This window comes from Panthera onca, chromosome A3, assembly GCF_046562875.1.
Source record: "Panthera onca isolate mPanOnc1 chromosome A3, mPanOnc1 haplotype 2, whole genome shotgun sequence".
NCBI classification, from domain to species: domain Eukaryota; kingdom Metazoa; phylum Chordata; class Mammalia; order Carnivora; family Felidae; genus Panthera; species Panthera onca.
The window spans coordinates 32,519,755-32,542,263 of NC_138341.1; the positions used below are offsets into that span (position 1 = coordinate 32,519,755).

The window sequence follows — 22,509 nt, forward strand, 5'->3', positions numbered from 1 at the left end:
TATGGTTTATTTATAGCATCAGGACATCGGGGTGAGTTTTCCAGATAGCTGAAACCTGCCTTTCTGTGCATCAATACTGGTGTTTATCTAAATGGATGGATATATTTATTCAATGCCTTATGCACATCCCTGCCTTCTGAAACAGCACTAAATTTAACTTCTGCGTAGTGATTCAGGTTATCGTTATGAACAATGATGTAGTACTTAGGTACCCGTAGGGAATGTAGTGAGTATGTAGAACTATTGGCCTCAAAACTAAGTAACACCACAGTCTACTATTCTTAAAAAAATTGTGCTTGCTCTCTTTTTTGTTTTGTTTTTGTTTGTTTGGCTTGCTGCTTTTCTAAATACCACTTCCTTTTGCTTCTGTTATCTGACCTGCCGCCTCTAACTTCCCTTTTTATATTCTACTTTGCTGGTTTGAATGGGCTAGGAACAGGGGGCTGGAGACGAAGCAAGTAGGAATAAGGTCTGAAGTTAGAGCAAACAGCCTCTAGGAGGGATTTCAGGAGGTATTCCTGCCAGTGAAGACCTGATTGCCAGCGCTTGAGGCTTTTGGGGGCGTTCTTCCCCATTGCAGTAAGTAAGCCTTGCATGAGTACAGTATGAAGGTGTATTTACGGAACGATGTCAAGTTTGTGACCATTCTCCTTGCAGGAGAAGACATGAACGGTGGCAGGGCAAGAATGCCAAGAGGGCTCAGAAATAGAAAGGGGTCACTGAGAGGGCAAATGGGCGGATCTGTGAGAGTGTCAGATGATGAACAGGCAAGGCCAGGTCTCATTCGTAGGGCATCCCCCACCATCATCCTGTTCCCAGCCTTGGCTTGCCAGCCATTCTCTACCGTGACAGCCCATTACTACCTCCTTTAGATAAAGCAGATACGGGGGATTGGCAGTGGCTGAGTTGAATTAGGACCCATGGATGCTGAACTTCTGGTTAATTTTCATCGTATTGATCCTCAAGGCCACTTGTAGTAGATTAAGAAAAGGTAAATTGGTTATTCATTTTCTGCATATTTACATGGAAATGCCACTTTATTAGCTTGCAAAATACAGTATCTTCCCTTTCAGCATAAATTTGGACACTGACTAATTTGCACTTGTTTAATCTTGCAAGCTTGGCAATTTTGGGAAGCCTCCTACACCCCTCCCACCATCCTCCCTCCCCATAGTCTCACCTCACCCATCCGGCAAAGCCAAGAATGTTGCTTCACGCTGTAGGAGCCATATTAAAAAATACCACTGGGTTTCTCTAAGCTTTTCTGAAGTAAATTAATTAATTAATAAGCATCGCATAGGTTGGTCTCTCCTAGGGCTCTCTTTGCTGTGCTTTCTGGGTGCACCCAACGAAGCAGCGAGACCTGGTGCTTCCTGGGACCACAGCTCCCTTGCCCAGGTGGGGGACAGGAGCTCATCCTGGGTAGGAGGGGAGCACGGGGGCTCTAAAGTCGGCAGCTGTGGTTTCATCCAGGATCGTGTTTATGTACCTCCTGAGGGGAATAGGGAGGTATGGGGGGGAAAGCCACGAGGTGATCAGTAATTAGAGAAATGGGGCTACCTGCGCCACTCTTTTGTCGTGGAAGTTACGTGTGCCACGATTGTGTACCACCTGTGTTAGCTTTGTCCTCCCTTTTAACACAATCAGCGTGGGTGACGATGGGCACAGTTGCGGAAACAACTTCTGCCTTCTTCCCTACTAATGCTGACCCCGCCTCACTTCCAGAAAAATGCTGTCAGACTTGAGCTCAGGATTCTGGAATATATAACGGTATATATAACAGTATATAAGGTATATAAGGTATATATAAGGTATATATATATAAGGTATATATAAGGTATATATAAGGTATATAACAGTATATAAGGTATATAAGCCTGTGGGCTTATTTATCCGAGGCTTCGGATTGACTTCTTCTTTATTGATCAGGGCTGATAATCATGCAGTCTGTTGGGCTGTTCCTAATTATTCTGGCTATCTTAATTATTGGATTGTGCATGATCTGTTCTGTTCAAATAATTTCTCAGCAAAAAGAATTGAACCAGCTGAAGAGTGTGTATACATCTACCTCGTTCCTATCTACTATGCCTCTAGCCCTCTGTGTCACGTTAAATGAATCATTTTCGCCTCCCTGTTTTTCATTTTCCTCTCTGTGAACACAGAACGATATGATCTTGTGGCTTAAGATTTAGGGTCACTGGATATCAGGCACTAGCAAAATGTAAATTGTTGCCACCAGTTTGACAGGACCATTCATGCTGACTTTATGTCGTTTAAATCTTGATATTTTTCTCATTATGACCTTACAAAAACATATGCTCGTTGTAGAAAATGCTGAAAACCGCAGAGAGGAAAACAAAAATCATTTATAACCCTGCGACTTAGTTAGAGAAGCCTGGTAAAGTTTGATTTCTTCTCATCCAGACTTTACACAAATGTATACACAAAGACGTATTTGGGATAATATAATATATACTGCTTTGCAGCCAGCGTTAAGCCACAAGAATTTTTGCAGTTTTCATCATTTTTAATATCTGCATAGTATTTTAATGTGTGGACGCCCAGTCTTCTAGTTAACTATTCTTTCTGACTCTCCTATGTCCTCATATCCCTTTTTTTTCCCCCCAACTGACGGAATCGTCTATCTGAAATAAAACTTGATCCTATCACTGGCTTGCTGAAACCCTTCTGTGGCTCCTGATAACTTACTGGGTGAGGCCTTGCAGTGGGGAGAAAGCTAGGCTGCCAGCTGCCTGCCAACCTCTCCTTTCAGATCCTTATTCTTACCACTCTCCGTCTCACACTTCATGCTCCGGCAGCACTGACCCTCCTGTCCGTCAGTCCCTGCAAACGCTCCTTCCCTCTGCACTTCTGCCTTAGCTCTTCCTCTGTCCGGAATGCCCATTCCTTCCCCTGACGTCACCACCCGTGACCTGGCTGACGCTGACTCAGTTTTAAAATTCACTCCTGGATGGCATCTCTGACTTCCCCCTTTCACGGGGAACGGGTCTCTCCGGGCAGTTCTGTAACAGCCTGTTTGTACCCCCATCACTTAAGTGACTCCTGGCCCCCTCCAATCCGTTCTCCACATGAAGGCAAGAATGAAGTGCTTTATGCTTGTTTGTTTCAAAAACAAACAAAAAATCAATTCTGAGCCTGCCCTCAATTCTGATCATTTGTAATCTGTGGCGACTCCCATTGAGGCTCTGTCTCAATCCGCCTTCAGGCTCTCTGTGTTCTAGTCCCCACTCAGCTCTCTAGCAACACCTTCCCTGGCCCCCTCACACTCTGCACCCCAGTACCGCAGACCCTCCTCTTATCGCAGGATTTTGCAACTTTGAAGAATGAAGAGGTGGGCACAAAATGAGCAGCAGGCAAAAGTTTATCAGAGTATAAGATTGGAAAGGGAGAATAGTAGGCAAGCTCTCTTTACAGAAAGGGGACATTCGAAAGTGAATGCCTGCGAACTATAGGCGAGGGTTCTAGTTTTATAAGGGTCTGATGCCCTCCTCCTTCCCTTCCCCCTTGTTCCTTCTCAGGTTCTACCCTTCTTGGCTTGATAGTTTTAGGTGCTGTGTTGTCCATTCCTGATTGGCTCGTTTCCATTGTAGGAGGGGTGGTCTATGGCCATCTTCTGTCAGATTCCTGAGGGAAACCTCAGGGGGGAGTGGGAGGTGTCTGTTACATTCTTAAGAGGAACCTTATGCCTTCAGGGGGTTTGCTGTGGTCGCCTGTTCCCGGCATTGTTGCAAAATAAGTGTTTTCCCCACCCAGGGACCTCAAGTCCCATCCTTTCCATCTCTGCCTATTTTATCCTATCTTATCCTATCATACTCTTCAAAGTCCTGTCCATGCCCTTCCTTCTGCCCCATGAGAATATTCCTGCCTATCCTCAAGACCTCAGCTGTCTTGGACTGCCCTCATGGCTCAGGCATCCTGTCCCCTGGTCTCAGGGAACTGTGTACTTCTCCTTCATGTCTGAGTTGTAATGTCGCATCTATTTGTGCTATTATTTCAATAACGTCAGTGTCTTTCACTAGACTCTAAGCTCTCTGAGGGTAGGGCCTCTGTTCGTTTTCATCCACTTTATAGATAGAATTGGATTGGGGGAAGAATCCCCACTTCCACTAGCTGAGGTTAGAACAAAGTCTTCAAAGAGATCAAGCTGGATAGATGTGAGATAGATGTGACCAAGTCGGGCAGCGCAGGAGCTGTGGATTAAAGGTGGTCATGCGTAAAAGTACCTGCTCTTTCATAGTCCTGGGCATACCCTATGAAATCAATACTACCAGCCCCATTTTACAGGTTAACGAAGACCCAGAGAATTTCATAAAGATGGCAGGTGGTAGGGCCATCATTTCATGCTGAGCCATCCTTCAGGATGGGGAGGCAGCCTGGAATGAAGGACAGGCCAGTCCAGGCTGTCTACGAGGAAGTGATGGACCTCTTGGGGTATTGTTGTAGAGCCCCACATGTTCTTTATGTGTCCCAGGTTGTCTTTTGGCAGCTGGCTGACTCGTTTGCGTGGTCTGAAACCGGCCAGGCAGCAAAGACGTGCAGCCAGAAGCAGGGCGATCGGCAGAGGCCGATTTCATCACTGCACATTGTGCCCCTGGCAATTAATGGTGCTCTCCCAGTCCTTTTGCCTTGCCCTACACAGGTGGGGGCAGCTCCTGGCCAGGGTCCCGGGATCCTCAGAGGGCACTGTGCTAAGTCCTGGGCACAGTGCTGAGACTAGGGAAACAGGTATTCTGAGCCCTGCAAGGAAACGAGGTGGCCCTTCCGCTTCTAGTCCAAGGCTTTCGAAAGTTACCCCCACCCCCACCCCTACGGGAGGCTGAGAACCGTGGGGTTCCCTGGAACGCCAGACTTCTAGCCCCAGGCTTTGAAAACCCAACAGAGGCAAAACATAAGTCTTCTGGCAAAGGAGAATAATCCAGAAAGGATGTTGCCAGAGAGTTTAAAAAAAATTCTTCAGGATTTTCTTAAATTAGGTTTTCCTTTTAATTACCTAGTTATCCTTCAGAAACTTGGAACAGTCCCATTCCTTATCAACATATTCCTTGTCAATTATGCACAGGCTCAGGCTTATGGTGCCGAGGGTGATGCTTAAGTACCAGGCAGCTGGAAGTTTTCCCCTTGGGTTGTGGGGAGTGTCAGGAATGCTAATGCGCTGTGCTCTGGGCTGAGCTGGTGGCTGAAGGCAGAGGCCTCACTGAGCACTGGCCCAGGGGCAGGGCGGGGAGCAGATAAGAGGCTCAGGGTCTGCATTGCCCTCCCCAGGGGGAGGGAGGGTGGCCCCACCGGGCAACTGGGGGGCTGAGCGTTAATCTCTAATTTTTGTGATTCTGATAGACCCTCCCCCACTCCCTGGTTCTTGACACGGCATTCTCAGAGGATTGGAATGATGCTTAGCAAAACTGCTTATTGGCACTTTTTTTTTTTCCCCCTGTCTGGCTGTCTCTGTCATTCAGGCTGCCTGAGGTAAAATTAGGGCTGGAAACATCGTGTGGGCATGTTCTGATGCAATGTGGGCTGGAGCGTGGCAGGGCTCGTGTGTGATGCGAGGCCACAGTGGTGAGGTGCAGGTCTGGACCATTCGCGAGTTATCTTGTCCCCCCCACGTCCTCCGCCGAGGCTTCTGGGGGCTGCATGTGATAAGCACAGGTGGTCAGAGAGAGAAGCCCAGCTTCGCTGCACGCTGTCGTTGGAACTGGACCAGAAGTACGTTTTATATTTCGGGCCCAAGCACTTGATGGTTGTTTTGACCCTTTGAGCTGTGTGGGTGGGTGGGGAGTTGTGGTAGGAGGAAGAATGGGGACTTCACTTTGGAGTGTGCAGCCGTGGGGGTGGGCCTCTTTCCCCACATAGAGATTCCCAAATGGATGGCGGTTCCAATTTGGCCCAGGGGAAGATTTTCCCTTCCCATCCTCACTCTAGGTTTGGAGTGTTGCCCCACCAATCTGGGGCTCAGGTGTGGGGCTCTGGGTGACAGAGAGATGCAGCCGAGCCCTCATTCCTGGCCACCGTGCTCCACCTGCTGCCCTCTCCTCAGGCACCCCTGTGCCCCTTCTGTTTGTTCTCAGCCCTCCTCTGGGGTTTTAGGCACCTGACGGCCTGCTCGGCCAGCAGGGAAAGAAATCTGTGCATGCAGAGGTTTGGACAGTGGTTTCCTCGAGTATTTTCTTCTGTTTCCTTGTGGGTAGAGGGCAGCATGAGAACAAAGGAAATGGAAGCATACAAATAATACTGCGGATAAAAGCAACGCACAAGTCCAGCCGTGCCTGCCTGCTTTGTCCTCGTCCCTTTAAGGGGACCAATTGGGCACGATCAGGTGTAGTCATTAGTGACTCACATCTGACAAGGTCTGTTAAGATATCTGAGACTGGCTTTAGAAGGAGATGCAGATTCCATGCCAGCTCTGTTAGCCCTGGGACTTTGGACAGATGGTTTAGCCTCACTGAGCCTCAGTTTCCTCCTCTGTAAAACAGAGGTAGCCTCAGAGTCTATCTCACGAGGGACATGTGAGTAAAGCTCTGAGCCTAGAGTCTGGCGTCATCTAGCAATCCTTCAGAAAGCTATGCTCACAACTATTTATTTATTTATCTAAAATCTTTGTATTTTTGGAGAGAGCAGTTGGGGAGGGGCAGAGAGAGGGGACAGAGGATCTGAAGCAGGGTCTGTGCCGACAGGCTGACGCCAGCGAGCCTGATGTGGGGCTTGGACTCACGAATCGGGACAGGCCACCTAAGGGGTCTGTGCCTTGTTCTTCCTATTTGTACAAGGAACAGAATGTCGTCCATATATGACTTGTGAGGATGTGTGACGAGACACTCTGAACACAGCGTAACAGGCTACGTGATAAATAAAAGCATGATTATGCCATTTTCCTGTAGGCCACACCGGAGCAATTCTGGTGGTCCCACACCTGTGCTTACCTGGCTGCAGATTTATGTCATGACTTAGGGGTGTCTCTGGAGCTGCTGGAGGAACCGGCACACACCGGAAATAGTGGGAAAGAGGGTCCCGCCCGGACTCTCATCTTCCTTGCCGCTGCCTCAAAAGGCTCTGGGATGTGGTTTCTTCCTACCATAAAGTTCTTGCCGCTGGGAGGCGGTGAGTGTCATCCTCCATCGTTCACGTTGCAGTGAATCCTGGATAACCCATTCAATTTGGAGATTTTGTCCCCCTTCACTTCTTGTCTCTGGTGTCTTCCCGGCCACCTGACTATGAAGGGGCTGGAGAAGGGAAAGGAAATGAAATCGGACTTGTCAGGTTTGCTCGGTCGTTGCTCATTCTTGATCATTACTGCGAAAAAGTTGAAAATATTGTTTCCAATCAATTTATATTGTTTTTTGAAATTGATTTCAATAGCCTACTGAAGCCCAGGAGTACAACTCTATCAATTATCAAGCCAGCAATAGAACAGGTGCTCTATAGATCCCGAAGTCTGGCTCTAAAGGGCTCCCAGTTTCCATTTATCTTGATATGTATCTGTGACATGTCTCATCATAAATCCAGCAGCCCATCTGGTGAAGGGGACATAAGAACATTGTTCATGGTAGCAAATATGTTTAAATTTTTTCACAGTTTGAGCAGATCCATTACCCTTGCCTATACTGCCATAAATTAGCTCTACCAAACATTGCTTTCCTAATCTCCATATCCGCCAGTAATTAGTCAATTCAGCTTGATCCAGGGTTCACTTTCGTAAAGGAAACAAACTTCTGAAAGTGTAGCTCAATTAGGAAGACTCTATGAAGGCACCTGGAAACAGCCAAGAGTGCATTGTTTTTAAGGATAATTTGCCCTGGAACACTGCCAACCCACTCTACAATGGGCAGTCTTTCTCCAGTAACTTGCTCTTTTCTGAGTATTTGGGAAACTGCTAACGTCATCAGAAGTTATGGGTCCCCATGTGGCATGTGGGAGATTTCTCTCCCCCCCCCCCATCTCTCCATCCCTCCTTCCTCCCTCCCTGTTTCAGAGTCATGGCATTTTTGTGGAACCATAGTCTAGATTCAGAAAGTAGGTCTTCTGTCTAGAAGGCACTTGCTAAATAAATGTTTGTTGAACAAATGAATAAATGAATGAGTGAAAGAAAGACTAAATGAGGAGATGATGACTTTTGATGGCAAAAGGTAATGACTGATCCTTGGCCCCTAATTTTTTCACCAAATGCTGGAGGTGAGGATGAGGTTACAAGTATTGCGGTCCCTCAGGTCAGGACTCACACTTTACTGGTGCTACTTACAAAGACAGCAGGAAGAGGGCGTGGATGACCACTGTCCCTGTGCACTAGGCACTGTTAGGACACTTTATATATATTATCTCATTCGGTCCTCATGACAATTCTGTGGGGTTGTATTACCCCTATGGTACAAATGAGGAAAGGGAGGCTCAGAGTGGTTGAGTTTATTGCTCTAAGTCACATAGCTGGTTCTAAAAACAATATTCTCCTTTACACACTTGCGTGCCGCTGCTTCTACGCACATATTAAATGTAGAAAAGTCCCGATATTTGAGAGTACGCAGGTTTAAACTTCCAAGTAAAAAAGTCATATTCATCAATGTTCGTACTACTGGAAAAAAGTCACACTGGAGAGTGAATGAATAAAGCTTAGGTTTGCTTCCCGCACCGACCGGATGCCTTCCAGAATCTAGGAGATTTGAACTTCAGGTGTGTATTAACAGCTTTAGACTCGTGTACTATTAAGACAGGTTTTGTTCAGACTGTATCGATCTCTCTGAGGTCAGCAGGTCATGATCAGAGCAAGAGTAACGAGCAGCAACTGTTGGCCTGTCCCTGTAACATGACATCCCCCGTGGGAAGGGAAATACCACTGTGGACTGAGCTGGAACGTCCATTGAGCTCGTGGCTGTATTTGGTCTCACCTGGGTCGGGGCCCAGGGAGCAAGGTATGGGACGGGTGTCGGTTCTTGCTTGTGTCCGCCTTCTCACCAATGGCATAATCATATCTCCCTTGCCTACATCGGCAGCTCTGAGATGGAGAAGAAAGAATGGAACCTGGCTCCACATTGTGGTTCACCATCTCCCGTTAGAGAGAGAAGGTAAAAGGAAGGAGAGGAGAAAGTGGAGGGAGAGAGAAACAAGCCGACAGCACTCCGGTGGGCTGAAATCCCCCATCGGCTACATAAAATCACATCCTGTCTTTAATCTCCAATCGTGAATCCGTGTCCTACCGGCTAATCCCCAACTGCGTGCTCTCACGGTTTTGAGAAGCTGAGAAGCCCTGGTTTTGATTTTTTTAATTCTATTTTTTTTTTTTTATTGTAGATACACTAACTACACTAAAGGAAATTGAAAAATGGATTCAGCAAACCAGCGGTCTTTCGCTGCTTTAACCCCGTGACAGCCGCTACCTGTGCGCAAGATCGTGCTTGTTTGAGCACTGTTATTTCTGGTTTGCTCCCCTGCTCCCCTCCTCCTTTCAGCTTCCTGTGGTGATGTTTACTCTCTTTGCAGTAGGTTGAATCTGTCAGACTTGTCACTGAATCCTCCCTCTTTGGCCCCTAGAGATCATGTGTTTACAGTTCAAGGAACTCACTAGAGTCTTGCCTTCAAGGAATAGTCCAGTTGTCTGGGTTTGTTCAGGTAAAAAAAAAAAAAAAAGTAGCAGTAGCAGAATAATGATAATAATGAATAATAATAATGATAAATATAATAACGATAATGATAGAAGCTAACACTAACAGTATTATATGAATGCCTCATTTAATCCTCTGGGATAGATGGACTACCCGTGTCCATATTACAGCTGAGGAAACTGCTGTTAGGAAGTTTGCTGAGGACACACAGCTAGTGAGTGGTGAAGCCAGAATGCAAATCCAGGTGTCTTGCTTCAAAGAGGACATAGAGGGGCACCTGGGCGGCTTAGTCGGTTGAGCATCCAACTCTTGATTTTGGCTCAGGTCATAATCTTGTGGTTCGTGGGATGGAGCCCGAGTCGGGCTCTGCACTGACAGCTTGAAGCCTGCTTGGGCTTCTCTCTTTCTCCCTCTCCCTCTGCCTCTCTGTCTCTCTGTCTGTCAAAAATAAATAAATAAACATTTTTTTTTTTTAAAAAAAGAGAGGGAATTGGGTGCCTGGGTGGCTCAGTCAGTTAAGTGTCCGACTTCAGCTCAGGTCGTGATTTCACAGTTCGTGAGTTTGAGCCCTGCATCAGGCTCTGTGCTGATGGCTCAGAGCCTGGAGCCTGCTTCGGAGTCTGTGTCTCCATCCCTCTGCTCCTCCCCCACTCATGCTCTGTCTCTCTTTCTCCTTCAAAAATAAATAAAAACATTTAAAAAAATAAAAAAGAGAGAGAATATAGAGCGAACACAGATATAATTCCACGCAAGTGAGGTGATTCCCCATTAGTAATAAGACACAAGAGTAGCAGGACAAAGTAGTGTGTTATGGAGAGTCTAAACAAGAACGACTTTGACACCTGTCAGGTACTTCCTAGATCAAACACTTGCTCTCAGTTGCTTTTACTTCATTTGGAGTCTTGTTCACCTTCATCTGGAACTTTCCTCTCTCCGGTACAGTGGCCAGCAGCCACGTGAGACTGTTGAGCTCTGGGGATGAGACTTGCTGTGCTTTAAGTGAAAAACAGCAGATTTTGAAGATTTAGTGTGAAAAAAGTATGTAAAATAACTCACTAACGGGTGCCCGGCTGGCTCAGTTGGAAGAGCATAGGATTGTGAGTTCAAGCCCCATGCTGGGTGTCAAGATTACTAAAAAAAATAAGTAAACTCAAAAAAATTCCACTGATACTTTTTAAAATATTGATTTTATGTTAAATTAAAATAGGAGATAATTATTCTTGCCTATTTATTTTTGTAGCATGGCCACAGAAAACTTGAAATTCTAAATATGGCTTGTATTTCCACTGGACAGTGCCACTCCACAGTCACTAACTTTGTGCGTCTCTCCTCTCAGCTCTGGAGACCTGATGATGGGTTTGCCCTCAGGGCTTGACTTCAGGACTGGTTTTGGCCATTTGAGGCTTAAAATCGCCAGATTAGCCCACTAAACTCACTGTATTTGGTTTATTTATCTCAGTGAAGGCTGTTCGTACCCCTTAAAGGAGGCGACAAGGAAGACGTTTTCCTTTGTCTGCTTAGCACCTGATTCCCTCTGAAACGAAATCTCTCTGATGAGAACACGGCAGCCCCCTTGCCCTGTGACCCCATGATGGATCTTTCCTTTCAGACCGGGATGCATGCCGGCAGAGCTGGTGTGAAAAGAGTTCTTTATTTTTCTGTCCACGGGCCAGTTATGGAATTCCACGTTGCCTCTGAAATGTTTTAGGAAACAGTGCAGGCTGTTCACTGACCCTTTCATCTGCTAGCCATAGCTCTTACACGTCAAGGACCCAGAAAGAAGTCACAGCCTCGGCTCTTAAGGAACTCGGGACACTCCGACGGAGGCAGACTCTCTGATCTATTAGGAAATGATCCAGAGCCAGATTGTGAGGCTCAGCCCCTAACATCGCAACACCAGAGAAGAGAAATGAGCTGTGACGGCTGCTGTGTTCCTTCGGGAAGGCATTTTGAATGAAGGTGTTGGGCTTGGGGGGCTTAGGGGGTTTGGGGTGGTTCCAAGGTGATGGCTGTATAGCTGTAGGAAGAAAGGGGCCTGACCCTGCCAAGGCACATGTCTGGGAGCGGTGGAGAGATAGCCCTGGGGACCAGTTGCAGTAAAAGTAAGTGAAGTGGGGGGCGGGGATAAGTGACAAGGGCCTAGAGCCTGGTTTTGATTAGGGGGAAGCCAATGGTATGTTACTATGTAGAGGCAAGACAGAGCCAGATGATGAAAACCTCAGGCTTTATTGCTCTCAGGGACCACGAATTTTCTCATCTTCTGTTTGCCCAAGTGTGGAAGTTGGTACATTGGCACAGCATTAAAGCTATTTAATAAACAGGTGGCATTTACTATGTGCTGGGTACTTCATTTTAAAATAAGTACATAATTCTACAATAAATACCTAATTACATTATGGGAGGTAAAATTGTGTCCCACTTGTAGTAATCAATTTAAAGAAACATATTAAGTGCATGGTACTGTAAATGGCGGGTGATTATAGCAAAAATCTTGTTTTTTTTAAATTATTTTTTAATTTATTTATTTTGAGAGAGCGTGAGCAGGGAAGGGTGAGGGAGGGAGAGAGAGAGAGAGAGAGAGAGAGAGAGAATCCCAAGCAGGCTCTGCACTATCAGCACAGAACCCGACATGGGGCTCAACCTCACCAACCCGCGAGATCATGACCTGAGCCAGAATCAAGAGTCGGACACTTAACTGACAGAGCCACCCAGGTGCCCCTTATAGCAAAATCTTAAGGGTTGTCATAGTCTGCATTACAGATGGGCAGCTGAGGCTCCAGAGGCCCCAGAACTTTCCACAGCAGATTTATCCAGCAGTGGCAAGAGGGTGGGTTGGAGGGTGGAGAGAAGAGCGGTAAGGAGGCCAGTCGGCCAGCTCTTCAGGAGTGTAGTGATGGGAGTCTTGCACTGAGCGTTGAGTGGAGAGGAAACACGAGAGCCATTGGGTAGACCGCCGTTCAGGCGTTCCATTGCATGTGTTTATCTCTCTGTACACTTGGGTTAATCTGCGATGCACATTTGGGGGGCAGACTCCTTGTGTGTGTGGCAATAGTTCTGTATGGTGAATGTGAGCAAGTGCCAGGAGATATTTCATAACCAAATGCTGACATTTATCGAGTGCTTCGACTGGCTGCGTCCCATGCTAAGTCCTTGAATGACCTCTTTCATTCCTCACAATAACCACAGAAGGCATCTGCCGTTTCCCACCCCCACCCCCACCCCCCGCCTTGTACAGATGAAGACACAGAGGCTCAGAGAGTTTAAGTCACTTGCCAAAAGCTGCACAGCTGGGTTTCAAATCCAAGTGTGTCTGACTGCAAGACCTTTAGCCACCACATCATTGCCTGGTCCTAGTGACTTTTTACAGCATCTTCTGCTGTTTGTCTCTCATTTAACCTTGAGTATGAGTTTCTGTGACTTAGCTTAGAATTTGATTCATCTCCCTAAGCACCAGAAACAACAGATATTCACCAGACCATAAACCCTATTCCTAACCTCTGTGCAGTATATTTATGTATCTTCTTCTGTGGTTTATATCATCATTAAAGCAGCTCTACTTGGCCCTTTAAGAAGCTAATTAATCACTAAATATAGATCACAACTTGTTCTTTTCAACCCTCTGCATGTTTCTTCCCCCCATTGTGTGATGCCATCTGGTGCTATGAGCTCATGCTTTTTGTGTTCCTTTTCAGAGAGCCAGATTCATTGCTGTCTATACCCAGAAAGCCAGTTAATTTCAAAGTTTGCATGCATGGCTTTGAAAAAATTGGAAGCTAATGCCTCCTTGTGGATTTCCACAGTATCACTTTTTAACATAACATCGCACGGAACTTCGGTCTTTACCACCATCCACACATACACGCACACATGTCTTTTCATCAAAAGGACCTAATTTGTCTTTGGCAAGCTGTCAAGCAACTACAGGTCTTTTCCTGTGTGATTTTTGTCAAGTTTCATTTTGTCAGTTTAAAGCGTATGCTGTAAGAAGCCAGACCTTAATAATATACTCCCCGCTTCGAATCTATTTGACTTTCTGAGACAGCAGCGGAGTTTAAGAACAAGGAAATACAACAGCTAATGTGGGCCCCTGACACTGCTGCTGATCTGTCCTTCACTCCCACTTTGTCTCCTAATTCTGCCTGGAGTCTTGATCATCTTCCAAGGGAGTGGAGCACAGGAGCCGTAGACTGTTTTCTTGCAAGCTCAGCTGAGGGGCTCTGGGCTTGCCAGCAGGCTCCCAATCAGTGGGATTGTTGAGTACTGCTTGTTACCGTCCGGTCCAGACCTTGTCACTCTCCACACCTCCTTTCTCTTCTCGTTTCAGAGCGCTTGGCAGTTTAAATTTAGCCTGGGAGCCTAGCGGGGAAGGAAAGGTAATTTGGCTACGTGAGCACTGCTTACCTCACTCCTGGCACATGCTGGATGCCCCTGGGGAAGCAGGAGAGCACTGGCCAGCTGCCTTCCTCCTTTCTGTGGCTCTTCCTCCTGGGATCGTGCCTGTTCCTAGCAAGGGGCTGAGATGAGCCCTGAGAATGTCCCCTGTGATGTAAAAGGAACCATGTATTTCCCTAGCATAGAAGCTGTCCTAGGGCCAGCCCCTCGCGCTCTCGGAGAACGGTTTCTACTCAGTCCACACTCCATTTGAGCATGAAGCAGCTTCTGTGAGATGCAGGTAGAATGAAGTCACTGAGTCAGCCATAGAGTCAATCCAGTCTCCAAATAACATTATCAAAAGGTATGGGTAATATACAGACAGAAGCCTCAATTAAGTTTTGTTTCCAAAAGAGCACATGTTGTTACTAAACCAAAAAAAATGGGGGCGCCTGGATGTCTCAGTCAGTTAAGCCACTGACTTTTGATCGGTTGCACGTTGAAGATCTGCAATGGGCTCCATTTTGGGCGTGGAGCCAACTTAAAAAAAAAAATGAAAAAAATGTGCTTTTCCCTGTAAACTGACAATTTGCTTAATAACTCGTTGTAGCCACCCACAGAATTAAGATGCACTTCTAAAAGATTAAGGATTTCTAACTTTCCTGAGTGACTAGTATACAAAATTTGGATGACAGCATACATGTTAAAGCTCGGTTATGGGGCGCCTGGGTGGCTCAGTCGGTTAAGCGGCCGACTTCATGTCATGATCAGGTCATGATCTCACGGTCCATGAGTTCGAGCCCCGCGTCGGGCTCTGTGCTGACAGCTCAGAGCCTGGAGCCTGTTTCGGATTCTGTGTCTCCCTCTCTCTGAACCTCCCCCATTCATGCTCTGTCTCTCTCTGTCTCAAAAATAAATAAACGTTAAAAAAAAAAAAAGAGAAAAAAAAAAAAAGCTCGGTTACTACTACTTTGCATTGTGGCCTTAGGCTAGTTGCTTAATGTCTCTGAACTTCACATTTTTCTACCTACTTAATGGAGCAAATCATACTTATTATTTTTTAATCTGGTTCATAGGGTTGTGGGTGAGCATCAAATAGATTTTGTCAAATGCTTTTTCTGCATTTATGAGATGATCTTGTGGTTTCTGTGCTTTATTCTTTTGATAAGGCCTATTATATTAATTGATTTTCACATGTTGGAACAATCTTGCATTCATGATATCAATCCCACTTGGTCATGATGCATAGTCTTTGTTATATGTTGCTGAATTCAGTTTGCTAGTGTTTGTGGAGGATTTTTGTATATAATAGTCACAAGAATATTTTGAAATATTCTTTACTTGTTACGTTTTTGGTTTTTGTATCAGGTGTAATATTGACCTCCTAGAATGATTTGGGAATTCTATTATTTTTTTTTTTTGAAGAGTTTATGAATGATCGTTATTCTTTTTCAGATATTTGGTAAAATTTACCAGTAAGGATGTATGGTCCTGGGCTTTTCTTCACTGGAAGATTTTAATTGTAAAGATTTTATTTTTAAGTAATTTCTACACCTGACACGGGGCATGAACTCACAACCCCAAGAACAAGAGTCTCATGCTCTACTAACTGAGCCAGCCAGGCACTCCATCATTGGAAGATTTTTAATAAGTTATTTACTACCTTAATCTCTACCTATTATAGATCTTTTCAGATTTTCTATTTCTACTTGAGTCAGTTGTGGTAGTTTATGTCATTCTACAAATTTCATCTGTATAATCTAATTTGTTGGCATATAATTTTTTCACAATATTCTCTTACAATCCTTTTTATTTCCATATTGGTAATGCCCTCTGTTTTATTTTTGATTTTTGTAACTTGAGTCTTCTTTTTTTTTTTATTTTGGTTAGATTAACTAAATTTTATTAATCTTAATTTTTTCAATTTTATTAATCTTAGTGCCAATTTTTGGTCTTGCTTATTTTCTGTGTTCTTCTATTCTCTACTTCATTTGTTTCTACTGTAATTATATAATCTCTTTTCTTCTGCTTAGGGTTTAGTTTGCTTTTCTTTTTTTGGTTTTTTAAGGTAGACAGGTTATTGATTTGACATCTTGTTTTTTAATGTAGGCATTTGCAGCTATAAATTTTCCTCTAAGCACCACTTTAGCTGCATCCCATAAATTTTGGTATGCTGTGATTTAGTTTTCATTCATCTCAGAGTGCTTTTAAATTTCTCTTGTGATTTATTTTTTGAACACTTGGCTGTTTAGGAGTGTGTTACTACATTTCCACAAATTTGTGAATGTCTCAAGTTCTCTTCTCTTATTGATTCTAACTTCATTGTAGTATGGTCAGAGAACATACTCCATATGGTTTTAATAATTTTAAATGTATTGAGATTTGTTTTATTGCCTAACATATGGTCTATCATAGAGAACATCCTATGTGCACTCAAAAAGAATGTGTATTCTGCTGTGGTTGGGTAGAGTGCTCTATAGATGTGTTTCGTCTAGTTGTTTTAGAGTGTTGTTCAAATCTTCTATTTCTGTGCTGATCTTCTAAATGTTGTACCATGTTTGAAAGTGGGATATTGAAGCCTTCAACTATTCTTGTTGAATTTTCTATTTCTCCCTTCAGTTTTTGCTTCCTGTATTTTGGGGGTTCTGTTGGTAAGTAGGTGCATATGTGTTTATAATTTTATAAAGTCCCAGGGGATTGACCCTTTTACCATTCTAAAATGTCTTTGCCTATAGTAAAAATTTTTGTCTTTAAGTTTATTTTATCTGATGTTAGTATACCATTCCCATCTCTCTTTTGGAGATTGCATGGTATATCTTTTTCTGTACTTTTACTTTCAACTATTTGCATCTTTGGATCTAAAGTGTGTCTCTTGTGGACATCATATAGGTGGATCACGCTGTTTTATTTATAATGCCAATCTCTGTCTTTTGATTGGAGTGTTTGATCTGTTTAGATTTAATGTAATTCCTCATAAGGGAGGAATTATGTCCGCCGTTTTGCTATTTGTTTTCTATGCGTTCCTCTATTCTTCCATTACTGTCTTCTTCTGTGTTAAATGGATGTTTTCTAGTAACCTTTTAAATATGTATTATATATGTATGTATACACGCACACACACACACACACACACACACACAAGTTGCCTTGTGAATTACAATTAACATTTTAATTTATAGCAATCAAGTTTGGGTTAATACCAACTGAATTTCACTCGTATGTAAAAGCTTTGCTGCTTTATAGCTCCATTCCCTCTCCTTTCCTTCGCATGGTTATTATCATACAAATTACATTGTATGATCCTCAACAGAGATTTACAATTATTGGTTAATGTTTTGTGTCTTTTAAATCAGATAATAGAAAAAAAGTTACAGCACAGATAGTACATTTATATTGTCTTTTATGTTTACCCATGTCATGACCTTGACAAATGTTCTTTATTTTTTTCTAATGTTTATTTATTTTTGAGAGAGAGAGAGAGTGGGGAAGGTGCAGAGAGAGGGAGACACAGAATCCAAAGCAGGCTTCAGGCTCTGAGCTGTCACTACAGAGCCTGATGTAGGGCTCAAACCCACGGACCGTGAGATCACGACCTGAGCCGAAGTCGGACACTTAACTGGCTGAGCCACCAAGGCACCCTGACGAATGTTCTTTATTTCTTCATGTAGATTCAGTTACTGTACTTTCCTTTCATCCAGAAGGACCCCCTTTAGTATTTCTTGTTGGACAGGTCTGCTAGTGACATACCCTCTCAGTTTTTGTTTTGCTGGAAATGTCTTAATTTTTCCTTCATTTCTGAAAGATGACTTTGTTGCATATAGAATTCTTGATTAATTATCTTTCTTTCGTTGCTTTGAATATGTCATCTCACTCCCTTCTGGCTTCCATAATTTCTGATGAGAAATCATCTTCTACTCTTTTGAGGAACGCTTGTATGTGATAAGTTGCTTTTCTCTTGCTTCTTTCAAAATGTTCTCTTTAGCTTTTGGGAGTTTGATTATGATGTGTCTGGGTGTGGCTCCCTTTGAGTTTATCCTATTTGTGGTTCATCAAACCACATTATGTAGCAACTCTAGAAATTAGATTCTTCTTCCTCCTCAGGGTTTGTTATTATTTGGTGGTGGTGTTGTTGGTTTCTTTAGTGTCTTTCCTTAACTGATTCTGTAAAGTCTCTATTCTTTGTCATATGTGGCCCCTGAAGTCTCTGCTTGACCAGCTGTGTGTGAAGCTAATGGACAGAAATGTCCTTAGCTGCCTGGAACTAATAAGTCCCACTGTTTGCTGATGGGCTCTGTGTGGATGTCGTTCATGTCTTCAGCTCTGCCTTAGCCTTCACTCCCTGCTTTACAGAGCCTCAAGGTCAGCCAGAGGATGAATACCGCTTGGAATGACAGTTTTGAAAAATACAAATGCAAGCTATTAATACCTTTGCAGCATGTTATCTGCTACTATTCTCGTTCTAGATTATTTGTTCTTTTTAAGCACAGGCGTTTTCTGACTTCTATGTAAACATCTAACTTATGTGCCTTAGACCACAGAACCACTGCCACGGGCCCATGTTGAAAAAACAAGGAGAAAAATAGAGCTTCGAACTTTGAGGGAATTGGTGGTTTCATGATGAAAAAAAAAAAAAAGAAAAATCTTCCCCAAAGCAGAGGTAGTCTTGGGGCAGTGTTTCTCAAAGTGAGATTCAAGGACTGCCTGCCTCAGAATTACTTGGGATGTTTGTTAAAGTTCAGGTTCCTGGCTCCATCCCAAATCCTTTGATTTAGAATATCTTGGGTGGGGTCCATCCAGGAATGTACATTTTTTTTTTTTTATAACTTGAAAGAAAAAAATTTTTTTAACGCTTATTTATTTTTGAGAGGCAGAGAGAGACAGAGCACGAGCAAGGGAGGGGCAGAGAGAGAGGGAGACACAGAATCCGAAGCAGGCTCCAGGCTCTGAGCTGTCAGCACAGAGCCGGATGTGGGGCTCAAACTCACAAAACCATGAGATCATGACCTGATCCGAAACAGAGTCAGACGCTTAACTGACTGAGCCACCTAGGTGCCCCCCAAAGTTTTATTTTATTTCTATAAGTAATTAAATTCCAGAAAGTAGACTTATTTGCATCTATGAGGATTTTTTTTTTTAGTAGCTGCAGGGTTATCATAGGATTCAGGCTGAATCATGGGGCTCAGAAGATTTTAGGGGAAAAATAAGCCCGTATTTATTTATGCAATAAAAGCATGGGTTGGGAGAGAGGGTAGGAGAAGATACTAGATAAATCGATGGGTATGCTTGCTAATTTCAAAATATTGTGCCTAGGGCTGGGCATGCAGCCAGAAAAGGTAGGGAAAGTTTTTTCTTTCTCCTCTCTACTATAATTTTCGTTTCCCTCTCTACTGTTAGTATTACTCTTTCTCTTGGGACCCAGAATTTAGGTCAGTAAAATTTGTATTAAGAAAATGTATCAGCTGCCCTGGGGTTAAATAGGCTCTTGAGGGTTATCTGGTGACTGAATCACCACCTAAGCCACCACGTAGAGGGTTGTCTTCATGGAATAATGTCTTCTGGTTTCCAAATAACACACTTCCTAATGAACTTTTTGATGCAACCCGTTTTAGAGTTTGAGATTGGATCGAGTTCAGACACATGTAATTTATCTGGGTTAACTTAAAATTTTAAGCTGATTTCCCCCAACCACATGTATACTTTTAGGCCGTTTTTCCTTGAGGAGTTTTGTGTTTAGTTAACACAAACTCAGCGTTGAAAAACAATTTGGGGAGTTTAGATCTTTATCAAATTTATGACATTCACAAGTGACACATGATTTAAAAAATTATTTCACATTTTAGATTTTTACTGCTCTGACTTGCCTGTATCACTGAGAGTCATCAGGTGATTCCTATCCCTCCCCCCGTTCAACCCAGTTCAGGACACGTTATTGGGCTGTAGATCTCCAGAATTCTATTACAAATACACGGACTAGTAAATCGCATTTCTTATTTCCTTCAAGGTATTGCACAGCGATGCACAGCCATCAAGTACCACTTTTCTCAGCCAATCCGCTTACGAAACATTCCTTTCAATTTAACCAAGACAATTCAGCAAGATGAATGGCACCTGCTTCGTGAGTATTTCTGGGAACGGGTCAGAGAGGACATGGTGTCTTGCCGCACAAAAAGTATTCCCACCAGCCCTCTCAGGTTTGGACGGAAGGACGTTGTGCTGATTCTACGTGGGCCCCATCCGACTTGGTCAGAGACTCAGGGAGTCATTTCGCTAGGCTGCGGTCACAACTTGTTTACAGGTGGAACGTGTGAAAATCAGGCCTGAGGCTTTTCGAGACAGGGCAGTGTGTGTGTGTGTGTGTGTGTGTGTGTGTGTGTGTGTTTCTGCCCTGGGTGCATCTGATCTGTACCCAAATGGCCTCCTGCATCTTTTTTTTACCAAGTCATCGTGCATGAAGATCTGCTCTGCCACTTAGGTTAGTAAACCAAGGAGATTATACCTTAGGTACTCTCGGTTTTGTTTCGTTTGTAGAATATTCATTTTAGCTACCATGTCTGTCTCAGACCTTGGTATTTCTGCCAAAATATCTTCATGAGTGCATGTTGTAATTTTCTCAGAGGATGTCTGTTATCAGAGGACATCCCAATGATGGGAACTACTCTTTTTCACTGTCAGGAAAATGTGAAAATCTAGAAAGGACCATGCCATGTGATACCAAAGAGGGCAGATATCTACCTGAAAATTGCTGACTCATGCTGCCTGGTGATAGATGACTCAGGAAAGCAAAAAAAAAAAAAAAAAAAAAAAGAGAGAGAGAGAGAGAGAAAAACTAGACTCTAATCAGAGGCCGACACTGTCATTTGCCAATGAAGTAAGCAGCGAGGACGTTGGTGATCCAGTTGGGTGGCCAAGGCCACTGCAGAAAAACAAGCAGAACCTCATTTTGTGAGGAAATCTCTGCAGATGAAAAAGGCTCTGTTTTGAACTCCACACCCGACCATGGAAGCTCTTATGACACGGCTCCAGCAGCAGTCTCAATGTTTGTTACACATACTCTGATTGGCAGATTTAGGACTTGGAAAGTCATTGGCTGAAATGTGGTTTTTTCCTTAGTGCTATGACTCCCTGAGAACTCTCTCTTGTTGGCTGATCTTAACAAGCATTTCTCAGCAGATCTGAGAGTTTTATCTAAGTGTTCTCACATCTGAATTCTTTATGAGCGTGTTTGAAATTCTTTGCCTTAATCAACAAGTCTAGAAAGCCACACAGTCACTGATTTTTCTGTCTGGTGAGAAAAGATAGACATAGGAACCTGAGAAAGAGCGTCACCTCTGTACTCAAGGAGTCTGTGCCCTGCTGTTGCCCAGCAAGACGGTATTTGAGTGTTCCCTTCATCCTCTTTGAGGTTCTCTCAGAAAGAGACTTTCGGTATCTGCATGCATAGCCCTTTCTGAGAAAGTTATATTTGGTGATTTGTACCTTGTTTATCAGATAAACTTAACATGTCTGGTACTGATGCAAATCCTATGTGGGTTATATCTGAACCTTGTACCTTTTAATGGTCATAGACAACAGAATTACTACTGAAACCACAGGGAATTTAGGGAGTTGAGATACTAATGACTGAACTCTTCTGACATTTCCCCTGTTCAGATGTGGATGTCTCCAAATGACTTATACCCTTAACATTAAACTCAGCCCCTTTAAATTATCACTGTCCCTGGCCCTTGGTCTGAGGTGTCTACACTTCCTCATCCAGGCAGAGATGCTCTGCTTTCATTTAATGCTCTGAGCTGAAAATGGGAAATCCCTTTGAAAGTAAATATATGATACCACTCATATGTGGAATTTAAGAAACAGAACAGATGAACATAGGGGAAGGGAAGGAAAAATAAGATGAAAAGAGAGGAGACAAACCATAGGAGACTCTTAAATACAGAGAACAAACTGAGGGTGCTGGGGGGAGGTGTGGGGGGTATGGGATAAACGGGGGATGGACATTAAGGAGGGCACTTGTTGGGATGAGCAATGGGTGTTATATGTAAGGGATGAATCACTAAATTCTCCTCCTGAAATCATTATTAAGCTATATGTTAACTAACTTGTATTTAAATAAAATTAAAAAATAAAAATATATACATATATAAAATTAAATTAAATTAAAATAAATTAAAAAAAAAAAAAAAGGGATGGTCCAAGGGTGCCCAGAGCTATCGACTGGCCTCAGGGGCACCAGATCTCTGCTTGAGATCTATTGTTTTAAGAAGGGTCACAGGTATTCAGCTAACAATTTTAAAAATGTACATTTGTTCAAACAAAAGGTGAGGAGATAGAAGAAGTGAAATAGCAGAGGGTGGGCAATCAGAGTGACAATGTCAGGTGCCTGCAGTCCGTCCATCTCTTGGTTTTGCCTAGGAGGTGGTGGAGGGGCTGGGTTTTTGGCTCCGGGATCCCGATTGCGTCTTTGTGACAGACCATACCTGCCGGTTGTGTCTACGGCGGACACTTGGCCATGAGAAAGGTCTCTCCTCAG

General features: G+C 43.7%; 1 protein-coding gene across 2 annotated transcripts in view; it reads left to right on the forward strand.

Moving 5' to 3' along the window:
* The window catches only part of TMEM178A (transmembrane protein 178A), a 51,759-nt gene that overhangs the window by 17,144 nt on the left and 12,106 nt on the right, over positions 1–22,509 (forward strand). For both annotated transcript variants that reach the window (XM_060653157.3, XM_060653162.2), the window contains exon 2: positions 19,981–20,094. In XM_060653157.3, the coding sequence (XP_060509140.1) occupies positions 19,981–20,094 (114 nt within the window). The remainder of the gene's footprint in view (positions 1–19,980; positions 20,095–22,509) is intronic.